The following is a 27,718-nucleotide window of genomic DNA, read 5'->3' on the forward strand; positions in this document are numbered from 1 at the left end:
AAAAAAATGATACCAAGTTTAATAACCTGGACTGAATTACCTTTTCATAACCTGTTAAATGACAGTTTGGCCAAGTTAAAAAAAGTTGGAAAAATGTGAAATAAGAAAAATAAATTGTAATGACACTATAATTATATACATAAAAGGAATGCATTCAGAAAATAAAGCTGAAAAACCTTGCAACTTTTTTATTGTATGAAAAATTAGTCAAATTACTTTGATTCACCCATAATAAGAAAATTAAAGTTACTTCTTCTATTTTACTATTAATGTTCTTAAGAAACGTGATTGTTAGTTTTGTTTGATCGCTTTTGATCTCCATGCTTTTAAGTTTAATGCATCCTGTTTGTCTTGAAATCCTGAACACAGTGATCCAAGTCTTGAATACTGACCAATTTTATTGAAATTAGATGTGTTACTTTTACAAAAACCTCACTCACAAATAGTCTGCACAAACACTATGCTCTTCTTTACAACGATTCCACACCGGTTGAAAAATGTGGCCAGTTCCCCTGTGACCTTCAGGTGCTGTGATGAGAGAAAGGGAGGTGGCTGTGTGATGGTGGGCGCCTTGTTTAACAGTCAGGGTTTTTATTATTAAAAAAGAGCACAAAGAACAGACAGTGATTCATCTGTGGGGGCCAGTTAGATCTGCTTCAGCCCTCTGGGGAAATTAGAGTAAGCAGGTCGTGGCTGATTTATTGAGATAAAAAGTCTTAATATGAGACTCTCTCATATATCACAGAGCTATAGTGGGTTGAGTGGAGAAAAACAAACAAAAGCAGCAGTTTGGCAGTGTAATTTCACCTATTTTCTCCAATATTAAACACTTAGGCAGCTTTACTTTGCTGGTGTCACCTCATGGTTTCTAACTGTGGGGTGAGACTGAGCATGAGACGAGACACCGAGCAACTTCTCACGTCCACACACAAAAACAGTGACTCAGTGATTTGGTTTCAGTTTCTACTAGTAGCAGCTCTTCATTGTGTTGTTTTAGAAAAGAAAGCTCTTGTAGGATAAAAACCTCCCTTTTTTATTACACAAGGTTTCTTCTGGAGCTCCTGGGACACCATCTTTGACAGAGAAACATTTCCATGTGCAAGACAGCCTTCAATCTGCGAGGAAGAAACTCAACCTGCGACATCAAGAAAACAACACTGTGCTTTGCCTGAACCCTTCAAAGATAAAAAATCCTTCTTTAGTCACAAGTTTGCTTCAACATATTAACACTACATGAGTTCTTGTGCTGTCATTTATTAAAAGGAGAGTCACTCAAATGGCACATTATACAAAAAAAGAAAGAAAATTCACAAAAGAAAAGAAGAAGAGCTGAGTATATAACGTGTTTTGAGTGTGAGGCACAGGGCAGTCGAGTTTTGTGTCACACTGAAAACGTGTCTGTGAATGAGGAACCAAAGGGCGAAAGAGGAGATAAAAACATGTAAACCCTTTGTCCTAAACCGCACATCATCTTCATCACGAGGAAACACACACTGAGTGAAACCTCTCGTCATCTTCTCCTCGCCTGATCACTGGGTGGGCAGGGGTCTCTGGCGCGTCGGGGAGGTGTGAGGGGATGAGAGACGCTCTGAGGAGGCAGACGACGTCAGGGAGGACTGAAGGTGGACCGTCTTGTGGAAAAGTTTGTTGCTGATCATCACGACCAGCGAAAAGAGACGCAGCTGGAAGTGACTGAAGAAGAAACACAACTCTGATGAGTTTTTCTGTAGCACAAGACACTAAACTTTGAGAAGGTTGTCGACTTTATATTACTCACTACAGCTTTGTTGGTGTCTTGGCCTCATTAGCGCTGATGATGAAGAGAGGGAAGAGGATGGAGAACAAGCAGCCACTAGACAGAAGAGAAGAAACAAAAACATTAGATGCAGCTTCAGACATGCTCTTGGAAAGTTACTAAGAAAGTTTCAGGGTCTTTTTGTGTCTATCATACCTGGGTGCTGTAATTCACACTGTGTTGTTGTTTTCATCATTATAACCACTTCATCATAAAAAGCATGCAGTAGGTGTATTCATTGTCGGCATTTGACACTATTAATCACAATTTATTATTTAATAAACTGGAAAAGCGTGGGATCAGGGGTGTGCTACATGATTGGGTGAAGAGTTACTTCAGAAACAGAAAGCAGTTTGTGAAGTTGGGTGAATTTTGCTCCTCGTCTTTAGATATATCCTGTGGTGTCCCCCAGGGGTCAGTGTTAGGACCCAAATTTTTTATACTATATATCAATAATCTATATAATGTATCACGTCTTGAAAATGGTATTGTTTGCAGATGATACAAACATTTTTTCCAGCGAGAAATTGGAAACATCAATGGAAGTCCTTATCTTAGAAATGAATAGAATAAAAATATGGTTTGATGAAAACAAGTTACCATTAAACTTAACCAAAACCAAAATAATGACATTTGGTAAGAGGAGTAAAAACACAAATGTTCACTTGGAGATAGATGGGGTGAAAATCGAGGGAGTTAATGCAAATAAAACTCTTGGAATAACAATAGATGACAAATTAAGCTGGATACCTCACATTAAACATGTACAGAGCAAAGATCAAAAAGCATTTCAATACTAAACAAAGCCAAACACTTTCTGGATCATGCATCACTTAGGATACTGTACTGTTCTCTGGTTTTGCCATATTTAAGGTACTGTTCTGAGGTTTGGGGCAACATATACAAATGCCCACTGCATTCATTATCCTCACTTTAAAAATGAGCCGTAAGATTTATTCATCAAGTCGGATACCTGGACCACACCAACCCACTATTTCTATGGTCAAGGCTACTTAGAGTTTCAGATATTGTAAAATACCAAACTAAATAGTCATGTTTAAGGCCAAATCCTACTTTTCACCTGCCAATATTCAGAAACTGTTTATGGGACGTGGGGAAGGGTTAAATCTAAGGAGAGAGATAAATTTCAAAATATTTGCTGTATGCACCACTACCAGAACCTTTTCAATAGCGATCAGTGGGGTGACACTTTGGAACCGTTTGTTTGTATAGCTACAACAATGCAGTAATGTCCATAACTTTAAAAGGAAATAAAGGGATGTGATTTTCTCAAAATACAGGTTGGAGGATGGGATTTAAACCACTGTGTGTATAACCATACAGCAAGGTTGGCTTGCTGTATGGTAGTTAAATAAAACTGGAGAGGGGGTGGTAATTAATAAGTTTAACTTCTTTCCACTTCTTTTTGAAAATGTAAAAGATGGTGAATTAGGGATTTATCATTTCTTTTTTTCTACTGTTTTGCTGTCTTTTTCCCTAGTGTTATTCTTCTACATTTTCAAAATAAGCTTTCATTCATTCATTCATACATTCATTTACAACTATTGAAACAAAGTCATAAAACAAGGAGTTTATTATTGCATTCGATGAAAGTTGTGAAGGTAGAAGATTAATTGAAAAAATAAAAACTGAACTGAAAAATCTAGCTAGAAATATTGTCTGTTTAAATATCTATTTACAACTAATTTTTCAGTAACAAACTAAGTGCCATACTTTCTGGACTATAAGTCACTCTGTAGTATATTCATACATTTTTTGAAGTCGTATCAGTCAAAAATGTGTCATGAAGACGAAAGCAACATGTATAAGTCACACTGGACCATAAGTTTCATTTATTTAGAATGATTTGGTTTGTTTACAGTTTTTCCAGGGTGAACTTTTTACTTATAACTTTAATAAATGTTTGTAGATTAGGAGGTTTAGATATTGTTCCTTCAGCTCCTCATATCTGTGACCAATTTCTCTTCTCTACATGCGCTCCTCTCCTCTCCTCCCCTGCTCTAGGTAGGTGTTATGGGTAAGATAGGTGCAGTGTGGGCTTAAATAAGCTCCATCTGATAAATGTCCTCACTTTTAAAAAGTTACAGGAGTTTTGGCGCTAGTTTGTGGCTTAAATCCTAGAATCTGTTTGCAATAAAGAGCCAAATAGATGTGAGTGTACTTTTAAAACACGTTACCGGTAGCTGTCATGGTGTCCAAGACAGAGGATGGAGATGAGATATGATATAGTGTCGTAGTCTCACACTGAAATGGGTTTAGCCAAAGTGGCTAGTAGGAGTGACGATGTTACCCACCACAGCTGAAATTCACCCGCATTTGGCGGGTTGGAGGGTGTTAATGTCAAGCCCTGATTGTTTCTGTTTGTTATTATTACCTTTTATTTGTCCTAATTCAACATTTTTTATTTTAACCCAGAGTTTGTGGTCTTACCTGATGATATACGAGGAGGGCAGGGCGGTCAGCAGAGCCATTGGTAAACCGAAGCCAAAATAATACGGCCAGTTCCTCTCGATGTTTGACAGCCGCTGATGCATCTCGATGCCTGAAGCAAAACGGAAACACAAACAGAGTCATGTAAGAGTTCTTCATTAGCCCAGCAAAGAATAAAAATGATGTTTCATGAAATGAGAATGTCTTACCATTATTAAACCAGCGATACTCAAAGCAGTAGAGAGAGTAGAGCAGAGACATGTGGAGGAGGCTGACCATCTGTCCAATGGCATCGATGGGGAAGAGGCTGACAATCATACCCTACAGGACCATGGGGTTAAACGAGACAGTTACATTCACTGACTGCACTGAGGGAGGCAGAAATGTGTGGGATATGTTTCATTTGCTTTGGCGTTATGAAAAGATAATTTGTGGTTTAGATGTATATGAAGGTGTGGTGCAAAAATAACCCTGGTGTACGAGCTACAGGGTGGGCCAGAAAGATTTACCCAACGTTTTTTCTGCACTATCCAAAAATGCTTGCAGACAAACTTAAACATTGAACACAGTTTCTATACTTTATTCTCTGTCACCAAAAAGATTTACATCTCAATATGGCCACTCTTTGCCTTTATCATAGCCTGCCTGGCATGAGTGCCGCTCTGTCTCTGCATCAAGTTTTTTCCATGACTTCATCAGAGCTGTCTTCAAAGCGGTGACGCTGCTGTGAGATACTCCTAAGATCTTGAGATGTTCACTTCCTTTCCTGTTGCCCTCCTCCTCCTGCGAGGATTCCTTTGGATTCTCTTCCTCACCATCTCAACAACCCTTTTGGTTCGGACTGAACGTTTTCTTCCAGGGATTGGCTTGCTGGTGGTATTGCCAGTCTCCTTGTATCGTTTCATGACATTGTAGACAGTCTTACGACAAACATTCACCCTTTTCATGATTTGCATTGTTGTCAGTCCAGCCTCCTTCAAGGCCACAATCTGGTGCACTTACCCTTCGATGCCGTACTCAACAATCATTAGGAGTAAACAATGAAATCAGGTACATCAAAAGCCGTGCCTTTTAAGAGAAACTATCCAAAAATTTTAAGTTTCTAGGACAAAAGCTAAGCAAATAAAATATAGATAAACGATGGGTAAATCTTTCTGGCCCACCCTGAACAATGCAACTCTGAAGTTGAAAAATGCAGAATGAGAGACATTACTTTAAAAATAACTTAACACATACCTGAATGAGGAAGAGTGCCTGGAGGAGGAGGTTAAACAGCATGTCTGCTATGATCTTACTGACACTGGGGAAGGGCTGAGCTTTACATCCAGACACTTCAAACGCAAGATCTGCTATATCCTGCAACAGAGAACACCACTCAGTCATAAGTACACTTTTCTCTTGCTTAATGATTGAAATATGAGATCTACAAGACACTTTATCAACCATCTCATCAGTAGCTGTTCATCAGTAATACATTGTCAATAGTTTTAGGTATATTATATTCATTAGGTATATATTTTTTTATTATACATTTTTTTATTTTGGGTATATTTGTTTGCCCAGTATTTTGTTTCTTGCGTTGCTTCATTCATTTATTTTGTTTGTTTTTTGGGGAGACGATGACGACGGGTGGGTGGGATCATGTGTTAATAATAACATGCAGCTGCCCAAAGAGATTTCTGCCACCATGTCCTGTTCTTTTTTATATGTATTGGCAACATTTGTGCCTCTCTATCTGGTAGCAAACCAGTACAACTGACTTTAATTCACCTTATTATAATTCCTACTTTCAGCTTTATTAGAAAACTTAATAAAAAGGATTTGGAAAAAAAAAAAAGAACAATGAAACAATTATTTCAGTGCCTACATTATTGTTTTATTGATTAATCTGTTTATGCCTGTGCCGTCTCATATGTACAGCACTTTTTTGTTTCAGCTGTGTTTGTTTTCAAAGTGCTGTACAAATAAAGTTGAGATGATTTTAGGTTGTCCTTATAGTATATCCCCACAGCAGGGGGTTGTTAGTCTCAACATTTCCTCTCACTTTGTGAATATATGATGACAGGCAGTGTGATGGGGTGAAGCAGGCTCTTACTTGGAACCAGATGGCATTGACTATCTTGCTGAGGACAAACAGAGGGAGAACCCAGAGCGCGCTGAAGACAGAGGTCAGGATGAACTCTAACCAGGACCACACGCTGCCATGGAGGGAGGGGTCACCTGTGACAAAAACAACGTGTTGACTGAGTTTCGCCTTCACAAACCAGGAAAACTAGACTGAGATTTGAGAGCAGACGAACATACCAATGATTCTTGCTGTGAGAGTCTGCAGCAGGGGGATAAACACCCGGTAGAAGAGAAACAGACTGAGCTGAAGAGAGAAAGTAACGTAACAAAGTTATTCTTCAAACCATGGATCCAAACATAACAGGGTTCATTCAGAACAGAGTATTTATTCCAGCATGATGGAGGCAGAGGGCAGTTTAATCCAGACTGTGCTGACTCTACAGTGTGAACTACTGTACTGATGACTGTCACAAACGTCTACGAGACCACCTCTGAAGCAGGCCAGAGTGAAGCCTGAGCTCTTCAGCTGTTGTCTGCTGTGAGTTACTCTTTGGCTGAAAGCTTTATTATCAGCCTGGCAGGAGAGACACTGAATGAGGAAGACCATAGACTGTGTAATATATGGAGGTAGCTTTTGCAAAATTCTCTGTTTGATTCTGACAAACTTTGAAAATTCCTTTCTTCCACATAGGCTTTAAATTTTTGGACTGGATGTCGTTGCCTGGGTAGGATACATACATATTTTCTCCAAGTGTGTGGAAATGGTGGGATGAGAGAGAAAAACATCACACAGTGTGTGTTACAGTTACATTTTTGGATGAATGTGGCTGATCTAAAACCAGCAGAATATGAGAATGATGAGAGGAATATCTTACCCAGAACACTCCTCCATTCCAGGCACAGCACTGAAAGATCCTGCTGGCTACTTTGGGGTCACTAAGACAATGATACATAACAACAATCAAAGTTAGTGCTGGATATTAGGAAAACAGTTCAGTTTCATTTAAGTGTTTTTTTTTAATGACTAAACCAGAATGATACACACCGTCTACTCTAAAGTTGTTGCTCTTACATAAGGAGTTATATTTGAGTTGTGTTTCCCTATGACTACTCCATTTAAACAGCTGTTTGTGATCTACTGTATTATAAGGTTATGGCTGTGCATAACGTTGTCATAAAACGATAGAACTAGTTTTTACCACAACACCTGAGGCCTGAGGACAGCAGTTTCAGACTGCATGCTGGGATTTTAATTCAGATTTTTGAAGCTCAGCAGTTTGGTCTTAAAAGCACAAGACGTGCTATCTTCCTGTTGTACGTCATACAGCTTCGGCTGTGTCAGAAGAGGAGGAATGAACCAACTTGTGGAGAAGAACTGCTAATGGGTAAAATAATGTCTATGAGTATTTCTGACTCTGTGAGAGCACTTCAGTCAAAATCTGCAGCTGTCTTCGTGGCCTACTTGTCTGGTTTGCGCTCTTCACTCTGTGCCCGTCTCTGTGCCAGGGCCCCGCTGGCCCGTCTCCTCCGCTGCTCTTCCCTTTTCTGCTGGATGCGGGCATCCAGCTTGGAGATTGTTCCAATCCCCAATATGGAGTCCTTGATCCCCTATAGAACCAAGAGTGAGAGTGAAATTTCTTAGGACTGTGTTTTTTTTAAGTTAAAATATGACCTTTTCTTCAGCTCTTCAAAAATATCACGGTTCAACTCCCAAACATTCATGTAGTGCAAAATAAACGCTGCAAACTTAGTCTTTTATTAAATCAGGTAGATTTCCTGCCAGGTTTACCATGATGCCAACATAGACACTGTTAAGTAAAACCCTCCACTACATCTTCATCTCCTCTCTGCCCAGCCATCAAAAATCTAAAACCACTGATGTCTATTATTCATGTTAAAGAAGCAGCCTCCATCACATCAGCGGTGGATAATGAAGGCTATGTGAGGACAGGATGCTGAGCTGAGCTTGCTTACGGTCACTCTCAAGGAGATCAGTGGTGGAGCCCCAGTGTTTGTTTTTCAATATGCTAAGAAAATTCAATATTTAGAAATGAATTAGAAAAAAAAATAACATTTGATAAACAAAGGACACAAGAGTTCTGTGACATGCTTATCATTTCTTATAGTTTGATTGTGTTATTGAACAAACATGACTTTTCTTCTGAAAAATATAACATTAAACACATTGTTTAAGAGTCTCAATAAAGTCTACTTTGCTATAATACAGAGGCTGCAAAAGAACACCATTAATATAATGAAACAAAAGAAAGCTGAGCCTATGCCAAAAACAAACTTTATCTTTGGACTCGTCAGTAGATCAGCCAGCTCACACTCAAGCTGATAGAAAACAGAGACAAAGTTCAAGGTCATGAAGAGAAAATGTGGTTCATTTGTTCTCATCTGTCCAGGACCCAATCATACAAAGCATGCTGAAGAGATCAGGGATTTTTTTGTTATATTTCCCCTTCAAACACCAAACAAACATCAACTGGAGAATGTGAGAAGGTTCCTTTATAGAGGGGGTACCACACTTTTTCAAGCTTTATATTGACCCTCTGGAACTTCTATAGCAGATTGAAATGATATACAGGTATGTGTATATATATATATATATATATATATATATATATATATATATATATATATATATATATATATATATATATATATATATATATATATATTGACATATATCTTGACACTGGTGTCAAGAAAACCTGTATTTCTCTTTTAGGATCCCCTCTCTACAACCCCACCTTCCCTCTGATTGGCCAGCCCTTTGGAGGCCTGACTGGGGTATGAATGAATGAATGAATGCTTAATTTCAAACATGTGAAAATAATACATAATGAAAAAAAAGAAAATCAACAGGGAGAGGAACAAATGAAAACACAAAAATAAATAAAAATTGAGAAAAAAATACAAAAAGAAAAAAAAAATAACCAGGGAAAACAAATTAACAGCAAACAACAAAAAGAGCCCCCAAAACAATTGAAACAATTTTGACATGTTCACAAAGGAGTAGGAAGAAGCATCAGCTTATCCTAACCCTTCTGCTATTCATAACTAATAAATGATAAATTTACCTTAATCTATGTCTTCATCACAAACTCCCTAAACATATATCATATTAATATCTGTTCACACTATAATATAAATAGACAAGTAATATATTTACATACACTAATACACACACACACGTTATATCCCTTGTTCCCTATATCCGTTGAAAATCATTCGTTTAGATTGGTTTTTAAACTGGTTGATGCTTGGACATTGTTTCAGCTCCACACTCCATCTGTTCCATAGTCTTACTCCATTGTTTGTTGTGCAAAATTTTTTCGTAGTAGTTTGACATTTTTGAATCTTAAAATTTAATTGCTCGCTTAGATCATACCTCCCCTCTCTTTCATGAAGAATTTTCTGTTGAGTAATCGGTAATCGATTTTTCTTGGCCCTGTACAAGACTTGTGCTTTTTGAAATTCTACCATGTCGTACAATTGTAGAGTTGTGGTTAGACCTTGGTGTTTGAGGCCCTACCTTTCAGTGGGTCAAGAACCAGCTAAGAGATCCTTGTGAGTTTATCTCATCGTTTCAGCCAAGGCGTGTATCATTGTAACATTTGCTTGAAAAAAAAGTGTTTAGAGCACTTAGACAGTGTAGTCTTGACTGTGTTTACTCTGTCAGTTCAGCCTGTAAGAGACTGCACTTTGTCAAGATAATGCTATATAGAACCGTCAGAGTATCGCACAAATCTGTGAAGCCTCATTTAAATACATCTTTGTTGGTTTATCATAGCTGAAGTGTGTGTGTGTGTGTGTGTGTGTGTGTGTGTGTGTGTGTGTGTGTGTGCGCACTGACCGTCGCAACATTGCGGAGGAAGGCCCTGACGCTGTCTGTCATCTCTGGACCAGCTGCAGATCCATCAACTGCAGAAGGAGGGGGGACTGGTGACCTGGTGGTCAGCTCTCATGGCAGGGAAGGGCTGACCCAGTAACCTGCGACAACACAAACCAGAGGAAAGAAACAGGAAGTGAGAACAACAACAACCAGCAGTGGATCTGTTTTTCTTTTTAAAATTTATGGGAGCCTTCCAAATAAAGAGAGTACAAAAAAAGCAAAAGAGTCACTTTGAGATACAGTTCTGGGAAGCATTATCTGAAATTAAATTCTTAAAAACTGGTATCATGTTTCTCTCAGGGTTTCACCAACGTGCAATTTCCTCCAGCCACCCACAGGATTTTTAGAATATTGGATATTATCTGGAGATTATTTTAAACAACAAAACAACAACAAATTTAATAAATATTGTAAGATCAGCTGCAACTGTTGTTTACAACATAAATCCACATGAGTTAAACTTCAGGTTTAGGATCACTGTTCTTAACCCCCTTTGTGTGTACAGTGATAGACAATACTGGTTGGCATTTTTGTTCCTATACACTTTTTAGAATCAAAATTTAATGTATTTAATTTGTAGAGAGTCATTGCTAACGGGGTGAATACATATCCAAATTCTCTTTTTATGCTTCTTACATCAGAAGTGGGATGTTTGGTAACCACTTAGTGCTGAATCATGCCTGATGTAAGAGTATCTGCTTCATAACAAACATTTATTCACCCTTCCACATCAGCTACATATGACAGTCATGCTAATATGTGTCTTGTCAGTTCTCTCCAGTGTGGCTTCAGTCATCCAATAACAGGTTGTTCTTTGTTCTAGACGTGATTCTTGGACTCTAATGTAATGTCAAAGAGGAAGCAAAACAGTGTAATACCAAAAAGTACACAGGAGAGTGATTTGTCCGTCAAAAACTGCACATTCTTCTGGGCTATTAATTATGTCTTATTTTTTTATTTCTAATATTTCCTTTACTTTCTTTCAACTGCGTTACTAATTTCCTCCTTCAATGTATTATATTTTACAAATGCATCTTTCTTTGTAATTTCCCTTGAAATATGACACCCAGGTTCCCACATGTGGTGAATTAATATATTTGTTTATACGTAAATTAGGGTGACCATATTTTGATTTCCAAAAATGAGGACAACGGCACCGGCCTTGAGGCACAAATTCAGACAGGCTTCTTATATTCTTAATATTTTCACTGCCCCGTGGTTACTCCCGTCTGTGGAAACACCACAGTACTGGATTTTTTTGAGTGCTTCATGAGTGACTTCAACAGAATGGGGGGCTATTACACCTAGAGATGGGTACCGAATCAGGTACTTCAAAAGGTACCAACCGAATTCTGTCAAAAGTACAGAGTACCGATTCATGTAAAATCAAAAGGTACCACGTTTGGGTACCTGAACACATCCTTGTGACTGTGAGGAAGTGAAAGAATAGTCGATTTTCCATGATGGACATGAACACAGCATTGCAAGGGTATATACTGAAGGATATATATGTTAAATTGAAAAAAAAATATATATATATATATATAAAATATTGTTAAAGAAATTGATATTTTTTACCACATAACTACAATAGAGTACCGAAAATTTGTACCTTTGAGCACTGGTACCGATTGCCAGGTACCGGGCATTGGTGCCAGCACTCCTAAACTTTTTAGCAACGTCAGAGTCAGGAAATGTCTTTTTTTAGCAAGGCACTGGTGCAATCCATGGACCTGTAGCTGTTGTGGTGTTTTACAGTATGAAATGCCATTGTCATGTCTAGTTTTTCGGTGTCCATGTGAGCTTTGAGATCTCCAGCACCTTTATTGGACACTGAGACATATGTGCCAGCTTTGCACACGGTTCACTCCGCCTCCCACTTGTCCCGTTCGGGACGGTATGTCGGAAATTTTTTTTTGCAGTTCATCTGTGAAGCTGCACTTACGCTTAGGCATCTTCCGTGCAATACAGCTCCGCTGTCTGAACAGCCCCGTCTTCTCCGCTCTCCGTCTATGTCTCTCTCTCTCCTTCTCTCTGACCCTCTCACTCTCTATGCGTGTGTGTGCACGCGCTGAGCAGACCTGCCCGGCAGCCTCTCGGTAAGTGATGCGCATGATAGTATTGTTTGCAAGCGGCGGTCAATTTACGGACGCGCGTAATGGTCCTATGAAAATCGGTGAACACCGGACATTTTCGTGAATTTATTAAACCCGCCCGGACACCCCGGACAGGACGTAAAAAGTGGACATGTCCGGGCAAAAGAGGACGCTTGGTCACCCTAACGTAAATCAAAAAATATTTTCACCCTCCTTTGTGTTTAATTGCATTGCCATACCAAAAACTGATGCTTTGAAAATAAGTCTTTTGAAAAAAAAAAAAGGCAAGTTCACTCCTAAAGTTACTACAAAAACAAACAAACAAACAAACAAAATAACTGTCAACAGTTCAGAACTTAAATGTTGCAGACCTAGGTTTTTTGCTAGTTGGGCTCGTCTTTAAGAACTCAGACCGTAAAGATTTGAACATTACTGCTCTACTGTGCTAAAGTGAAAAATAAATAAATAAATAAATAAAAATACATACGAATGTACAGCGTGAGATACTCCATCGTTTAGAGTTTAGGTCTTTGTGATTCTAGGACACAGAGACTGTAAATAACTGCTGTTTATTCATGCCACCTCTGTTCAAACATGTTGACACGCCCCTGGTTAGCTTACCTCATAGTAACAATGAAAGCACAGCTCAGTAAAAGCTGCCGATTTAATCATTAAATCACCATTAATTTGTCAGGATGGCAACACTGCACTAAAGCAACCTAACATTTCAGCGTCTTAAACCAAGTGTCTGTGAATGGTGCAGTGTTGGTAACAATGTGCAGCTGATATAGAGCCAGTGTGTCTCTGTGATAATGTTTGTGCAAGTTAACGTTAGCGAGCTGACTCAGTGTGTTAGCTCAGATACCTGATAGCTAGCTCTCTATGATGTTAGCTCGCTCTTTCTGGCCTTCAAATCAGTCCTGACAATCTAATGTGCAAAACCCTTTGAGTGTGTACTCCCCGCAGTCATCATAATGTCTCTTGTGTCACGATCTTTGACTTTGAAAGGTTTGTTCAGAGCTCTGTTAGCTGGTCTGTCTGTGTTGCTAGCCAAACGTTAACACACAAACAAGTAATTTAACTGTCATGTTTTTCTGGGAGACAACACTTAAAACAACGAGTGAAGTCAGTGACTGAGTCCACATTTCATCCAGATAAATTTCTTACCTCATGCGACAGGCTCGGGGTTAAAATAACTTCGTCAGTTCTTTCTTGTGCCCCCCTTTAATGTGACAACAACACCAAACAGATTCTGGCAGCAGTCGGGCCGTGGAAAACAAATTGCGCAAGCTCAGACTCCCAGAGGCACATGGGTAATGTAGTCATTTTTGACGGAGGACTCAAGGGGGCAGAATGGATCTTTTCTGTCCCAATAACAAGTTAAATTAGGGGAAAAAGCGCCATACAGTGATTTCCCAATAAAAATACACATTTCTTGTAATACAAATAATGTATTTATACAAGAAACTAACCCCTTTTTTTCCAAATGCAAGTAATCCAGTCGTCATTATTGTCTTTGATGTCTTAGAATGAGACAGTTGTTTTTGGTACCTGCTATAACAAAAGAAAACCTCAAACAGGAGTGCAGTGTGAATGTGAAGGCCTACTTTGAAATGCACTAAACATTGAAATATGCAGGCCTATCTGAGTCCTTTCCTTATTTGTGAAAATATACATACATTATTATTTACACAGACATCAACCAGTATACTGCTATAAGTTTGTAGGTAAATATTCCCTGTCTGAGTGTGCTTAGTTCATTCTTTATTTACACAGTAAAATGCAAACTGAGCCCAAGAGGAGTGGCAGAATTCAGTCTTAAAAAAAGAAATGTTGAAAGCAATTTTAAATATGTGGATATACTTTCTTGGTTAAATGCTGATAGGGTTACCGTGAACAAAGGAATAAATCCACTATCAATTACTTTCATTAAATAAATAAAATAAATAAATAAAATCAACATGTTGAGTTTGTTTTGCCATTATTTACCCAAAAGTCAAACTTTCTAGAAGAAAAATTCTCTCTCTGATGCAGACAGTCTGAAAAGTTACTGGGACCACTGACCACTGAGTTCCTGTGCTCTTCCATCTTACTGCAGATATTCATTTGTCAGCTTCAACCAAAGGAAAACAATGCTTTGCAATCAACCAGAACTGGCACACACACACACACACACACACACACACACACACACACACACACACACACACACACACACACACACACACACACACACACACACACACACACACACACAAACAAACCCTTTTAATGAGGTGTGTGAGGTCTCCATGGCTCTACAGGGTCACTCCCACGAGGCGGTGCGTTACTAACGCCAGTAACACACGTTCATCTGAGCTCAGATGCTGCTGAAAACTGAACTGCGCTGTAGACTTTGGGAAACTCAGTCACATCCCATCGATGGTTGTCCTGAGGATTAGAAATGCACACAAAAGGAAATATGCACTTATCGGCCTGTGCATTGCTGGCTTCATCATGTACAGATATCTCAGGTAAGTAAAGTTTCTCTGTGCTAGTCTTCGATATCAGTCCAGTTTTGCAGCCTGTCATAAATGGAACCCTGATATATCTGAAAAAAGTAATTAAAACAACTATGCTGCAATTCCATGAAACGGAGGAGACAAGGTGTTAGGCTTGGTGAATCAAATTTATTTTAATGTACCAAGGCTATACTGCAGCATAAATAATTTAGAAGAACATATATTATGCAAAAAATAGCAATAAAATATAAATATGATAAGGTAAGCTTATCTTATCGTCTCTCATGCCTGTTGGTACAAATGTATCTATGCGTTGTTGTGGTTGTGTTTGTCTCCATTTCTGCAAATTCCTGTCAGGCACGTCATGTGGTCCATTCATGCACAATAGCCAGTGTGCTGCATAATCTGAGTGTGACACAAACTACAACTCTTGTTCCAGCATGCCAGCAGGGCCACGCAGAATGAGCAGAAAGCTGGGCCTGAGTGCCAACTCGTCCCAGTTCACCCTGGATGGAGAACCTTTCCGCATCATGGGGGGATCTGTCCACTATTTCAGAGTGCCGAGGGCCTACTGGAGGGACCGGCTGCTGAAGATGAAGGCCTGTGGGCTCAACACTCTCACTACGTAAGGAAAACAAAAATACATTTATTTTTTCTCCATAGTTTTTTTTTTGTCGTTTTGAATATTAATTTTTAATCTTTGCAGGTTTGTGCCGTGGAGTCTACACCAGCCAGAGAGAGGGATCTTTAACTTCCACACACAGCTGGATTTAGAGTAAGTAGTACTTTTAGTCCTTACAAATTACAAAGTTGAGTCGGCTAAGATCACAAAAATTTGTTGCCTATAGGGTGTGTGTTCAAAATATATGTGCATCTTAAAAATATCCATGATTGGAGTGAAAATACCACCTGGAGCTATGACCAGAGGATATGAAAACTAAAATATTTTTCAGCCTTTAAAAGCAAAAACTTGAAATATTTGTCACCCCTGGATTTACTTTTTTATTTTTTTATTTATTCATTTTCTCTGTATTATTATTTTTCAAATTACAGTTAATAAAAAATATTTGAGTTGGGACTGCAATTTTGACAAAAGTCGTAATTTAAGGACATATTGACGTACCACATAAGACAACAGAGTTGACACAATGAAGATAAACAAAATAAAGAAACAAAATGAACTAAATGAGCAAACAAATGACTAGATATATTGTTAAATCTTAAAAATTGTAAAATAGTTTACAATATAGGTTTAAAAAACTTAACACCATGTGGATTAAATAATCAGCAATCATTAGCCATTCAATAATAATAATAAAAAAATTAAAAGGATTACCGACTCAACCTTCGAAATGTTATAGCAGCCTGTTTGTGATCAGAGTCAATTTGTTCTGGGTCACAGAAATAAACATCAAGAGAGATTTTTCATAAATCTGAACTTTGAACCTTCTGAGATAGTAAATGCTCTTATCCTACCAAATATGCGACATAAATAGTGTTCGTAATAAGAGTTAGAAAACCTTACATCACCTCTCTGGTTGCTCTGACAGTGTTACCTGCTCTAAGGTGTGCTGGGAATACTCTGTCTCTCCTCAGCATCTAATCCCTCAGTGCCCAGGGGAGAAGCTTGAGGCTGAGAGGTCCTGCCTGACGACAGCTATATCTCCAAAACAACAGCAGTTTAGAGGGAGATTATCAACACAGCAGTGATGAATGAATGGAGTCTGCTGCTGGTGTTGAAAAGCACCTTTCACACTCCTAAAAAACAGGGTGATAAGAAGCTTTACTCTTCAGACTTTGTGCAGATGCAAACTGCTTTATTGTGTCGTCGCTGTCTGTGTTTCAGAGCCTTCATTAATCTCGCAGCTGAACTGGGTCTTTGGGTGATTTTACGACCAGGTCCTTACATTTCCTCTGAGCTGGACCTTGGAGGACTGCCGAGGTTTGTACTTTGCAAATATGAAGATTGAAGAGAAGTCTTGTCTGACAGATGGTCAGGCACTTCTTGGAGGATGAACCAATAAAACTGTGTTTGGTAAACTTTAGCCTGTTACACACTTTAGAATTAAAAATATTTTAATTGATTACTCATGAGCTTTATTTCAGGCTGAGTATTCAGATATGGGTCTGTAACTACTTTAGTTTGATTGATCTCCACTTAAAAAATGAGGTCATAGATGTGCCCTATTTTAGAGCATCACATCCATTAACCTTTAATTCTCTTTTTTTATCATTGTTTATTGTAATGATAAAAAGTTTTTTATACAGCCAGACCATTGTGTCTCTCACACTATTGCTCTGTAATATTGTATCATTCAAAGTAACACAAACAGATGTGGCTTCATGTGGCATGTCTATATATAAACCAGATTTAGAGGTTTTACCTTTAAAGGATGTAAATTTTTGGCATGAGGAGTGCAGAAAGGTATTTTTTCTAAATCAGAAATTAACTTTTCCTGACAGAACTTAAACCTAACTGAGTTTGACCAGACTAAACTTATATTAAAGCAACATTTAACAATGTATCATTTTCAAAGTCTTAACAAATAAATTATTGTCTTACACATTGTCCCTGAGATTAAAAGGCAACCTGTTAAGGATAGAACCTGCCTCAGCTCCAGCCCCTCATAACCCCAAAAGTGAAAATCTGAAAAATGATGAATGGATGGATTTGATACTCAATTACAACTAAAATAGACTAAAGTAAACTAAACTAAACTAAACTGAACTAAACTGAACTAAACTAAACTGAACTAAACTAAACTGAACTGAGCTCAGCTGAACTGAACTGACCTAAACTAAACTAAGCTAAGCTGAGCTAAGCTAAGCTAAGCTAAGCTAAACTAAACTAAACGCAACACAACACAACACAACACAACTAAACTAAACTAAACTAAACTAAACTAAACTAAACTAAACTAAACTAAACTTAGCTAAGATGAACTGAACTGAACCAAACTAAACTATACTGAACAATACTAAGCTAAGCTGATATGAACTGAACTGAACAAGGCTTAGCTAAGCTTAGCTAAGCTCAACCAAACTAAGTTAAGCTAAGCTAAGCTGAACTGAACTGAACTGAACTGAACAGAACAGAACAGAACAGAAAAGAACTGAACTGAACTGAACTGAACTAAACTAAACTGAACTGAACTGAACTAAATTAAACTAAACTTAACTAAATTGAACTGAACTGAACTAAACTAAGCTAAGCTGATCTGAGCAGTACTGAATTAAGCTAAGCTAAGCTTAGCTAAGCTCAACTAAATTTAGCTAAGCTAAGCTAAAGTGAACTGAATTAAACTAAACTAAACTAAACTAAACTAAACTAAACTAAACTAAACTAAACTGAAATAAACTGAACTGAACTGAACTGAACTGAACTGAACTGAACTGAACTGAACTGAACTGAACTGAACTGAACTGAATTGAACTTTAGCAGAGTGCATGTGCCATGTGTTCTGTCCAACATGTTGGACTCACCGTGTGTTTATTTTAACAAACTTGTGTGTTTGTTCAGAGCCTTTGTCTTGTTTTGTCTTGCAGCTGGCTCCTCAGAGACAACAGCATGAGGCTGAGGACGACTCACCCAGGCTTCACTGAGGCTGTCAACACATACTTTGACAAACTGGTTCCTAAAGTGGTCCCACTGCAGGTAGATATCTGTGACACTGATTTTCGAAGCAGCTGCTTGTCTTATTGGACATCCAGTTAAATATTTGTTTATGTTTTTTTAGTTTAGGAAAGGAGGTCCCATTATTGCAGTGCAGGTGGAGAACGAGTACGGGTCGTATGCAAAAGATGAGGGTTACATGCATTTCATCAAAGAGGTGAGGATTCAGGCTGAAGTGAAGTATACCTGTTGAAATGTGACTTATTCAATTATACCATTCATATGTCCTGTTTTATTTGAAAGGCTTTGACCTCCAGAGGGATCAGTGAGCTCCTGCTCACATCAGACAACCACAACACATTAAAGTCAGGGAGTGTGGATGGAGGTACAGTGCATGATCAAAACACACACACACTCACATTCACACACATACAAAGACTGACAGAGAGCTTATCTGTGTGTTCTTGCATCTTGTAGCGATCAGATCACTGAAGCTGCAGAAGCTGAATCAGAGAGACATCCAAGACCTGACAGCTCTGCAGGTGTGATTTTACCTTTTCCATCATTTACCTGCCTGTCACTTTGACTGAGTGTGGTGTTTTGAGTCTTTTCTTCTGTGTTTTTAGCCCAACAGCCCCACCATGGTGATGGACTACTGGACCGGCTGGTACGATGTGTGGGGTGAGCTGCACCACGTGCTCCCTCCAGAAGGTAAGTCAGCTTCTGTTTGTTCTTTTTTTTTTTTTTTTGGAAATGCAAACCTGTTTATCACACTATAGATTGACTGGGTGTGTCTTGAACATGCCCGAATTTATGCAGACCCTGGAGGACATGGGGGGAAAGATTTCAGTAAGATTTTGCAGAAAAAGTCTTTATTCTGATAACTTCCTGCTTCTGATCACAGCCCAAAAATCAGCACTTCTTTTCAACTACATTCAGGCCAATGAGGAGCTACAAGCTGATCTCCGTCAGCTCAGCAAATCGACTTGGACTGGAGTGTATAGTAACTGTCTGCAGAATACAGTACATCACACATACATTATGTGAAAAGCCAGAATGTCAAGACCTTCAAAATAGAGTGAAAATCAAGAAGCAAACAAACAATTTTTGTAGTATGTCTTTTTCTGCATTGTATTTTGAAGACATTCCCTGCACACTTGAGTCTCAGGTAGCAAATGATAGGGAATGAAGGGAAATATAAGTTGACTTTTGTTAGATCTCAGGATAGGGTGGAGGATATTTTTTCTTTCTATTTCACTTTGAGGATTTTTTAAGGGTCAATTAAGTGTAAAATAAGACAAAAGTGATTTTTTTTACAGTTAGTGTCAAATACTACATGTTAGATTTACAGGTACAGACAGCAAAATCATACTGAAGGCAAGATGTTAACATGTCCAGCCAATAAAGCTGATTCTGAGTCTAAAAATGTGAAGCAAATGAAAATGTTAAATTTAATGTTAATTTCACCCATGAAGTCAGCTGATAGGACAATCTTTTTATGCTGTATAAAATCCTTAAGACATTATTTTGACAAGTTGGTTTTCTACATTTTGTTGGTAGCTGAGTAATAAGAGGGATAATGTAAAGTGAGCAGATGCATTTTTTCCCCCCACCCTTTCGGGATTCAGTTTTGCACATCTACATCTTGGAATCCCATAAATATTTACAAGGAAAAAAATGTGCCAAACAAATGTGCAATAAGGAAGAATACTGAAGGTAAAAAGAGGCACAAACGAAATCACTAAGAGACAAAACTGACTGAGCTTATTCCTGCCGGCAATGTCCACAAACATTCAGACGTTCCCTAAATGACGTTCCCCTGGTCTTATAGACAGGAACCTATAAATAAAATATAAAATCATGTCTGAGAGCCTGAGTCTGTGTGCTGCCTCATAATTTATGTATTCAACCACATACGTCAAAGTCAAGTTTGTGGTGAACATATTTTTTAATTCAAACATTGTTTCCTGAAATATATAACATTTTTCATCACTGCTTCTGCGTTTGTAGTTTGAGTTGTGAAAAGAGACCTGCAGGATCCCTGATGAGACACCCCACATGCTTTTTTTAAAATTATTTTTTATTTATTTTACAACCTCCAGTCACTTTAAGTTCCAGTAAACAAATCCCCCCTTCACACTGATGATATTTAGTGATGTATTACAACTTTCCTTTTTTGCATAACAAATAGCAGCTGCACGCCAACAATGTAAATCTGGATGTAAATGTGAAAGTCAGGTGCAGCCTGCTTTTAAATGAGTCCTGATAATGAGAGCCAGAGATTTGTCAGGTTTGCATGAGCTGCTCAGAGTGGGTCACAAGCAAAGTGTTGCTCTACTTTTCAGATATGGTGTCCACAGTGAGAGAAATCCTGAGGAGAGGCATGTCTGTGAACCTCTACATGTTCCACGGAGGCTCCAGTTTTGGCTTCATGAGCGGAGCCCTGGCTGATCCTTCGTACAGAGCTCTGGTCCCCAGCTACGGTACACAACACAAGCAAATCCTCTGAGAGTGATGCAAACTTACAGAGGTTTTATGATAATGAGGAAGCACTGAACATGTCAGGGCTGAAGAAAACTGGATGTCCTGTAATGACTCTAACAACCAGCAGGGGGCAGTGTATAATGGTAAATGGAGGTAACATGTCATTGTCTTCCAGATTACGATGCTCCTTTGTCTGAAGCTGGAGAGTACACGCCAAAGTATCATCTCCTGAGGGATTTACTGTCTCGATATAACGGTGAGTGAAACTTGACTGTCACGTTAAATATCTGGTACAACCAGAGAGAAGGAGCTCCACACAGACTCCTCATTCAGACCCAGTAACAACCCCTGTCACAGTATAACAGCCTGTTTTATCTGTTACCATCATTCACCAGCTGCTGTTCACTGCACTGCAGACACTCAGTGTACTCATATTCTAGTCCACATATCCAATACTCCAATTTTATCCTGTCGTTTGAGAGATTTTGGTGTTATGTTTGTTTTAAGACTGTTTAAAAAACTCAAACTCATCTTTATTTATAAAGAGCCTTTCATACAGTCAAACATGCGACACAAGGAGCTTCACTACGGAACAGAAAGCTAACAGATAATAAAAGGTGAGGAGAGTTTTTTAAAAAAATATTAAGTTAAATAAAACGGATAAAATGAATTAAAATAAAATAAAATGAAATAAAATACGATAAAAATCACGTTAAAACGCCAATAAAAGTAAAAGTTGTATTGAGTAATGTATAAAATTATTCCACATTAAAATCAAGTTGTTGTTGTTGGGCCTTTTTTTTTTTTTTTTTTTTTAAAAAGGTTATTTTGATAAGGTTGATAAAATCATAAATGATGGTAAATTTTGAAAACAAAACCACAACATCAGGGCTGAATTTAACACACTATATGTACTAACAGTATCCCACCCCTCATTTTACAGCTACAACACAAATATAAACCCAGTTTTAATAATAGACTGTGATAAATGACCTAAATTGTACAATTTTTCACCTCGAGTAGGGGTATGAATGAAACCAGCTCTGAACAGAAATGGAAAACAAAGAAAAAAGGGGATGTAGACATAAATGAAAGGACTGCTTCTCGGAAAACTTAGAGCTGTGAGCCCAGACCTTGTGGTTTAGATCAGTTTAAGTCTTAACTTAAAAAATACCAACAGGATCTCCAAAGTTCATCCGTCTACTGTTGAGTCGTATCGCTGTCCAAAGAAGAGTAAAATAGTTTTAGTGTTGTGTCTTGTTTTGTTTGGACCCCAAGTAGAAAAGTTGTTACAGCAGTGAAGATCCTACATAACTAAAAGATAAATGGATGAATACAGTTTTAGTGCCTATAATCAGTAAAATTGGAAGTGTTTGTTTTTGGTCATCATATTTTTATTTTCCAGCTGTTCTCATCGTTTCTTTATGAGCCTTTGTAATTCAATTCTAATTGTATTGTTGGAATTCTCCATGAAGATAATCTCATATTATGTTTAGGTATACCCTGACTGAACTGATACATATATATTTGTGTGTGTGTGTGTGTGTGTGTGCTCAGGAGGAGAGAGTTTCCCTGACATGCCAGCTCTTCATTACAGAGAGAGTTATGAACCAGCCATCATGTACCAGCACCTGTCCTTATGGGACGCCCTGACCTTCACTGAGGGAGTATGTTTTATGTAAGATTGTCTGTCATCTGTATGTGCCATGAAAAGATTCATGTTCATTATCACTATGACAGAATATTTTATTTGTGAGTTCATATGTTTGTTAATTTTCAGCCGTTTAGGTCACCAAAACCTGTGAGGATGGAGAATCTACCTGTGAACAACGGGAATGGACAGTCTTATGGGTACACTCTGTATGAGACCATCATCACCAGTGGAGGATTGTTGAAGTCTGGAGACAACGTCAGAGACCGAGCACTGGTGAGTTTTCCTTATACAGCTGTGGATGTTTCAGCTTCATCAACTCATTTCCTGGTATTTGTATGTGGTGAAACTAAACTGAAAGGAAAAGTTTGACTTTCTAACAAAAGTTAACTTTTATTTTACATTTAGCTCCTTCAAAAAACCTTATTTGTTTTCTTCATGTTTCACTACCCTGCAAAGAGTTTCAAACATTTACTTCTAATCAAAGGTTAATCTACTGTGTCTATAGTGGAGCTGACAACAGCTCATTTGGTTATAATGTAATTTAAAAAAATTTCATATTGATTGTTAGAGTACTACATTTTCATCTAATGGAGAGATAAAAAATACAGAATGATGATGAGAAAGTGTGAGTAGCTTCTCAGCTGTGGATTTTTTCCTGTTTAAAAGGGTCTGTGAGGACTTTCTAAGTGATCTTGTAAAACTCCCTCTGAGATATATGCCTGATCCTATCCCACTACTTAAACCTATAATTTACGGCCTGTCCAAGACTACATGAGAACCCAATGCTGGCTGTCAAGTTTAGAGAAGAGATCTGTGTCTTTCTTTGCTGAAAATGATTTCTGTGATTAATTTTGTAGTGATGGTGGACACAGGAGCCAAACTGTTTGTGCTAGTATTGATTCCAACTCACAGTCAGCAGTTATTCTGTAGTGGTCTGTTCAAACTTGAGAGTCTATCAATAAAACAAAGAGTGAGGTTACGTTAGCTCTGCTTGGTAGATGACTGGCAGGACATAACCAGGATTCACTAACGTTACACATTACAGACATGTCTCACAGCACCCAACTGTCAGTAACGCTAAATATAGCTGGCTACAAAACTACTGTATAAAGTTTGCTAGCTGTCATGTTTCAAACAACAGCGCTACAAGACTGTCGATGAATACCTTACCTCCTCGCATTATATCTGGTAAAAAGTTGTCTTGAACAAAGAAAAGTAGAGTTACAAAGAAGATCTTTTCTCCATGCATTCTAGTGCTGCACGATTTGGGGAAAAGGTGCAATTTGCAATTAGGTGGACAATATTGCGATTGCGATTGTGCTTGCAATTTAATAAAAAAAGTTGTGTCATGATGAGTCTACAGACTTGCTTGGTTATCATGGAGAAAAATCGGAATTGCATGTGCTGACATTGCGATTGCGATAATTGTGCAGCCCTAATGCATTCACATCAAACTTTGTTAAAAGTGACGTCTTCACGACAGTGTTGCTGCATTCCAATTCCACAGATCCTTCTCACAGTCCCTTGAAGATAATAACATGATAAAAACATGAGCCACCATGGAGAATAATCCTCAAGTTCAATCATAAAATCTTTAAAGTTATTTAAAAGCCATCATCACAACAAAGTTGAGTTTGAGTAATATGAAACAGCAGCTGGCATTACGGTGAGTGCTGTAGTGCTAATTTAGAAAACTGTAGAAAGTTTACTAGAGACAAAACAAAGCAGTTCGTGACAAGATCACTAGATTTAACTTCTTCAACCATGACCCACCTTTTTTTATGGTTGGAGTCCAAAGATTTTACCAGCAAATGGCCCTGATTCACCGCTACTTGGCCCGCCTGCGCGGTAGTTGAATGTGATCCCTACACACATCCACATCCACAGTCTGATCAACAAACGTCAATGATGTTTTACTGTAAACGTACACTTCTGACGTTCACCCAGTGAGTATGCTGAGTTTGACAGCCCAGTGGCTTGATAAAGACGGCTTGGAAATAAAAAGGAAATTATTTCATTTACAGGAGAGCTTCAGTTAAGAGCAAGAGAATCAAACTGTAAAAAGTGTGGAATTAATACACAGTATTAAAAAAGCACATCTTTGCTCAAGAAATCCCAGAATGGGGTTTTAATGACTCAAAAAAGAAGAAGAAAACTTTCCTTCAGCCTTAATCTATTATTATGCATCCCACATTTTATTTCACATACACTGTTCATGACACTTACATCCCCTTAGATACTGTATATAAAATATTTCATAGTTGTTTTGGATGAAAATGGTTCTTTTTTAAAATTCTTTTCTTCCCATGCAAATTCTTACTCCTATACTTTTGTCCATTCTTTAATTTGTTTGGTTTAATTTGTCTTGGATTTATTTTTATTTTCTGGTTGAATCAACATCCCTGGTTGGGCCTCTTTAAAGCTGACACCTGTCAGCAGGTAGGGTATGCAGGGCAGTGAGGGAACATTTTGTCCTAGAGATTTAAGTGTTCGAAGCACAAAAAAAATGGATGTGAGTGACTTTGATGAGAGACAAATTGTTAAGCTAGACCAATGAGACATTTCAGGACATGCAGCACATAAAAATGTGTAGAAGATGGTGTCGTGTAAAGTTAGCAAACCTGAACTCACCTTTAACATCCTATTCCAGCGAGTCAGACGTTATAATGAATTGTGATATACTTTGTTTCAAAGCTTTATTTTTATTTTAATAGGTGTTTGTGGACAGAGGCTACATCGGCCTCTTCAAGAGGAAAGCTCTGGAGCTGGCGGTTCCTGATGGTAAGGTACGGCATCACACTCGACAATGAAGACAAACATCTAATAAAGCCACATTAACTCAGAGTAATCTGATGTGATGGATGTTGATGTGTTGTCTGTAAAACTTGTCAAAGACATAAAAGTGATCACTCCCTGCAGGGCAGACGTACGTTGAGTTTATTGGTGGAAAACTGTGGACGAGTTCATCAGGGAAGAGACCTTGACAAACAACATAAAGGTGATTGACAGACAATGTGAAGTTCATCGCTATGCCTGCTAATAAACCGCTGCAGCATCCAGAGTTCATGAACAAACAAATTTTGATTTGTCTTCTTGCAGGCCTTGTGGGAGACATTTTATTAAACAATATCCCCTTGCGGGATTTTACAATATACAGCCTGGATATGAAGCCCAGCTTTATTGATAGGTCGGTATGCTTTATTGAATCTAAGGCGCTGAATATCACTTTCATTTTCCTTTAATATTGTGTCTGAGTGGATGTCTTATTTCAGCCTTTATGATGCACCTTGGAAAACTCTTCCTGAGAACCCCACCTTCCCTGGGTTTTTCACGGGGAGGCTTTTTGCGTATGGATATCCAAGTGACACGTTTGTTAAGCTACCAGTGAGTGTAAAAAGAAAACATTTCTTAATGTTTGCATTGAGTTTGCAATGCTAAGAAAATACATTTTTCTTTGTGTCTACAGGGATGGGAAAAAGGTGTTGTGTTTGTTAACAGTCTGAACCTGGGTCGCTACTGGTCCATTGGCCCCCAGCAGGCCCTCTACCTCCCCGGTCCCTTCCTCAACAGTGGAATAAATCAGGTACAGAACGGTTAAAACTTTGAGATAAGAGGACTGTTTAAAAATGGTCTCATCTTCCCTCTTGCCACATTTCAGACATGAGGATTAAGCCAATGAGTGTAATTGGTGAAGCCACAACAAAGTTCATTAGGACCACTGACTGTATATAGATATGAATAACGTGCCTCAGTCTCCTACCATTGAAAAGTGAAGCAAAATTCAGCCTAAGTGTGTGCTGTAACAATTTTTCCCCTGTTTTCATTCATTATTTTTAGAAGATATTTAATTTAAGAACTGATACTTTTTTCTCTTTTCAAAGAATGAAAACATAAAAATCCTTTCTACCTATCTATCTATCTATCTATCTATCTATCTATCTATCTATCTATCTATCTATCTATCTATCTATCTATCTATCTATCTATCTATCTATCTATCTCTTCATATAGCTAAATATATCTATATATCTTTACATATATATAAATATACACACACAAACACATACGCACACACACACACACATATATATATGTATATATTTTTATGTGTGTGCGTGTATATATATATATATATATATATATATATATATATATATATATATATATATATATATATATATATAGATATAGATATAAAAACACAAAACATATATACATGACGGTTAACAACTAACTTATGTTGATACAGCCCCAACTTGTGCAAAATATGAAATGACTTAGTGACTTTGCCCACCTGTGAAATCAGTAACCCTTATCTCAGTTAACATGGAAGAGATACTTTTTATGTCTTATTGGAAGAATTTGTCATGTCGTTTATTGTTTTATCCAGTTCCTATTTTGTCTTCTTTGGACCTTTTTTAACAGTCAGTGGGGACAGATTCAGACTTAAAAAATGCTCTGAAAATCTATTATTTCAGTCTGAAATCAGTTCATGGTTTTATACACCAGTATCATCTGAACTAGAATGAACCAAGATGGTCCACTAAAATGTATGTTGCTTCTTCCACTGTCTGAACAAACAAAGAAGAAATGGTGTATTAGAAATGTGCAAGTTTTAAATTTCTTTTTGGATAAAGTAAGTTTTCTTTGGATACAAGCACAATATCCCTTATCCCCCTTTTTGTGCCTGGGTAACTGGGCACTGGTATTTCATTTGTAGGGAACAACATTTGTGAACTGTTCCAGAACTTTTCTCAACCCAGGCAAATGAAAGAACAATTTCCTGAAAGTATTCAGTTAGATATTTTTATGACTGCTATAACAACCTAAATGACTGGTTTTTACTTCTAAAATGTTTTACATTAGCTTGTCAGTCCAGTCTCAGAGCTCAAATTTTCTTCTTCCATTCTTTCTCTCTTTTCTACAAGGTGATTGTGTTTGAGGAGCAGGAAGGTGACTTCAAAGTCCACTTCGAGGACACGCCTGACCTCGGCATGGCAGCAGACATCCAGTAAATGTTCCTTTAATTTGTTAAAGTGTGTTGGCAGACTGAGTGCTTCTTACGCCAGGAAAAACTTCACATTCAGGTATCAATGTTGTAAATATTTTTGTTGTATAAATGACTTAAATTAATATATACTGAACACAGTAATATG

At 38.0% G+C, this 27,718-nt stretch overlaps 2 protein-coding genes across 2 annotated transcripts; one reads left to right on the forward strand and one right to left on the reverse strand.

Annotated features, from left to right (window-relative positions):
* Nucleotides 1–274: 274 nt before the first annotated feature.
* ei24 (EI24 autophagy associated transmembrane protein) lies at nucleotides 275–13,592 on the reverse strand. The gene is made up of 11 exons (XM_074671484.1): nucleotides 13,478–13,592; nucleotides 10,176–10,312; nucleotides 7,776–7,921; nucleotides 7,189–7,249; nucleotides 6,551–6,617; nucleotides 6,342–6,466; nucleotides 5,483–5,602; nucleotides 4,456–4,567; nucleotides 4,247–4,358; nucleotides 1,778–1,852; nucleotides 275–1,692 (listed from the first exon to the last, which is right to left on the reverse strand). Exons 2-11 carry the CDS (start codon nucleotides 10,215–10,217, stop codon nucleotides 1,530–1,532), a joined length of 1,023 nt encoding a protein of 340 aa, XP_074527585.1. The 5' UTR covers nucleotides 10,218–10,312; nucleotides 13,478–13,592; the 3' UTR covers nucleotides 275–1,529.
* Nucleotides 13,593–14,691: 1,099 nt separating this feature from the next.
* On the forward strand, nucleotides 14,692–27,647 carry LOC141791587 (beta-galactosidase-1-like protein 2). The gene is made up of 19 exons (XM_074672158.1): nucleotides 14,692–14,823; nucleotides 15,251–15,436; nucleotides 15,518–15,586; nucleotides 16,658–16,753; nucleotides 18,358–18,466; nucleotides 18,549–18,641; nucleotides 18,728–18,809; nucleotides 18,902–18,966; nucleotides 19,051–19,135; nucleotides 20,770–20,907; nucleotides 21,084–21,164; nucleotides 22,466–22,575; nucleotides 22,689–22,835; nucleotides 25,277–25,348; nucleotides 25,482–25,560; nucleotides 25,662–25,749; nucleotides 25,835–25,946; nucleotides 26,029–26,145; nucleotides 27,491–27,647. The coding sequence occupies exons 1-19, from the start codon at nucleotides 14,732–14,734 to the stop codon at nucleotides 27,575–27,577; spliced, it is 1,908 nt and encodes a 635-aa protein (XP_074528259.1). The 5' UTR covers nucleotides 14,692–14,731; the 3' UTR covers nucleotides 27,578–27,647.
* The last annotated feature ends 71 nt before the right edge of the window (nucleotides 27,648–27,718 follow it).

This window comes from Halichoeres trimaculatus, unplaced genomic scaffold (assembly GCF_033239565.1).
Source record: "Halichoeres trimaculatus isolate MK-OKI-2021-1 unplaced genomic scaffold, fHalTri1.1 fHalTri1_scaffold_6, whole genome shotgun sequence".
NCBI classification, from domain to species: domain Eukaryota; kingdom Metazoa; phylum Chordata; class Actinopteri; order Labriformes; family Labridae; genus Halichoeres; species Halichoeres trimaculatus.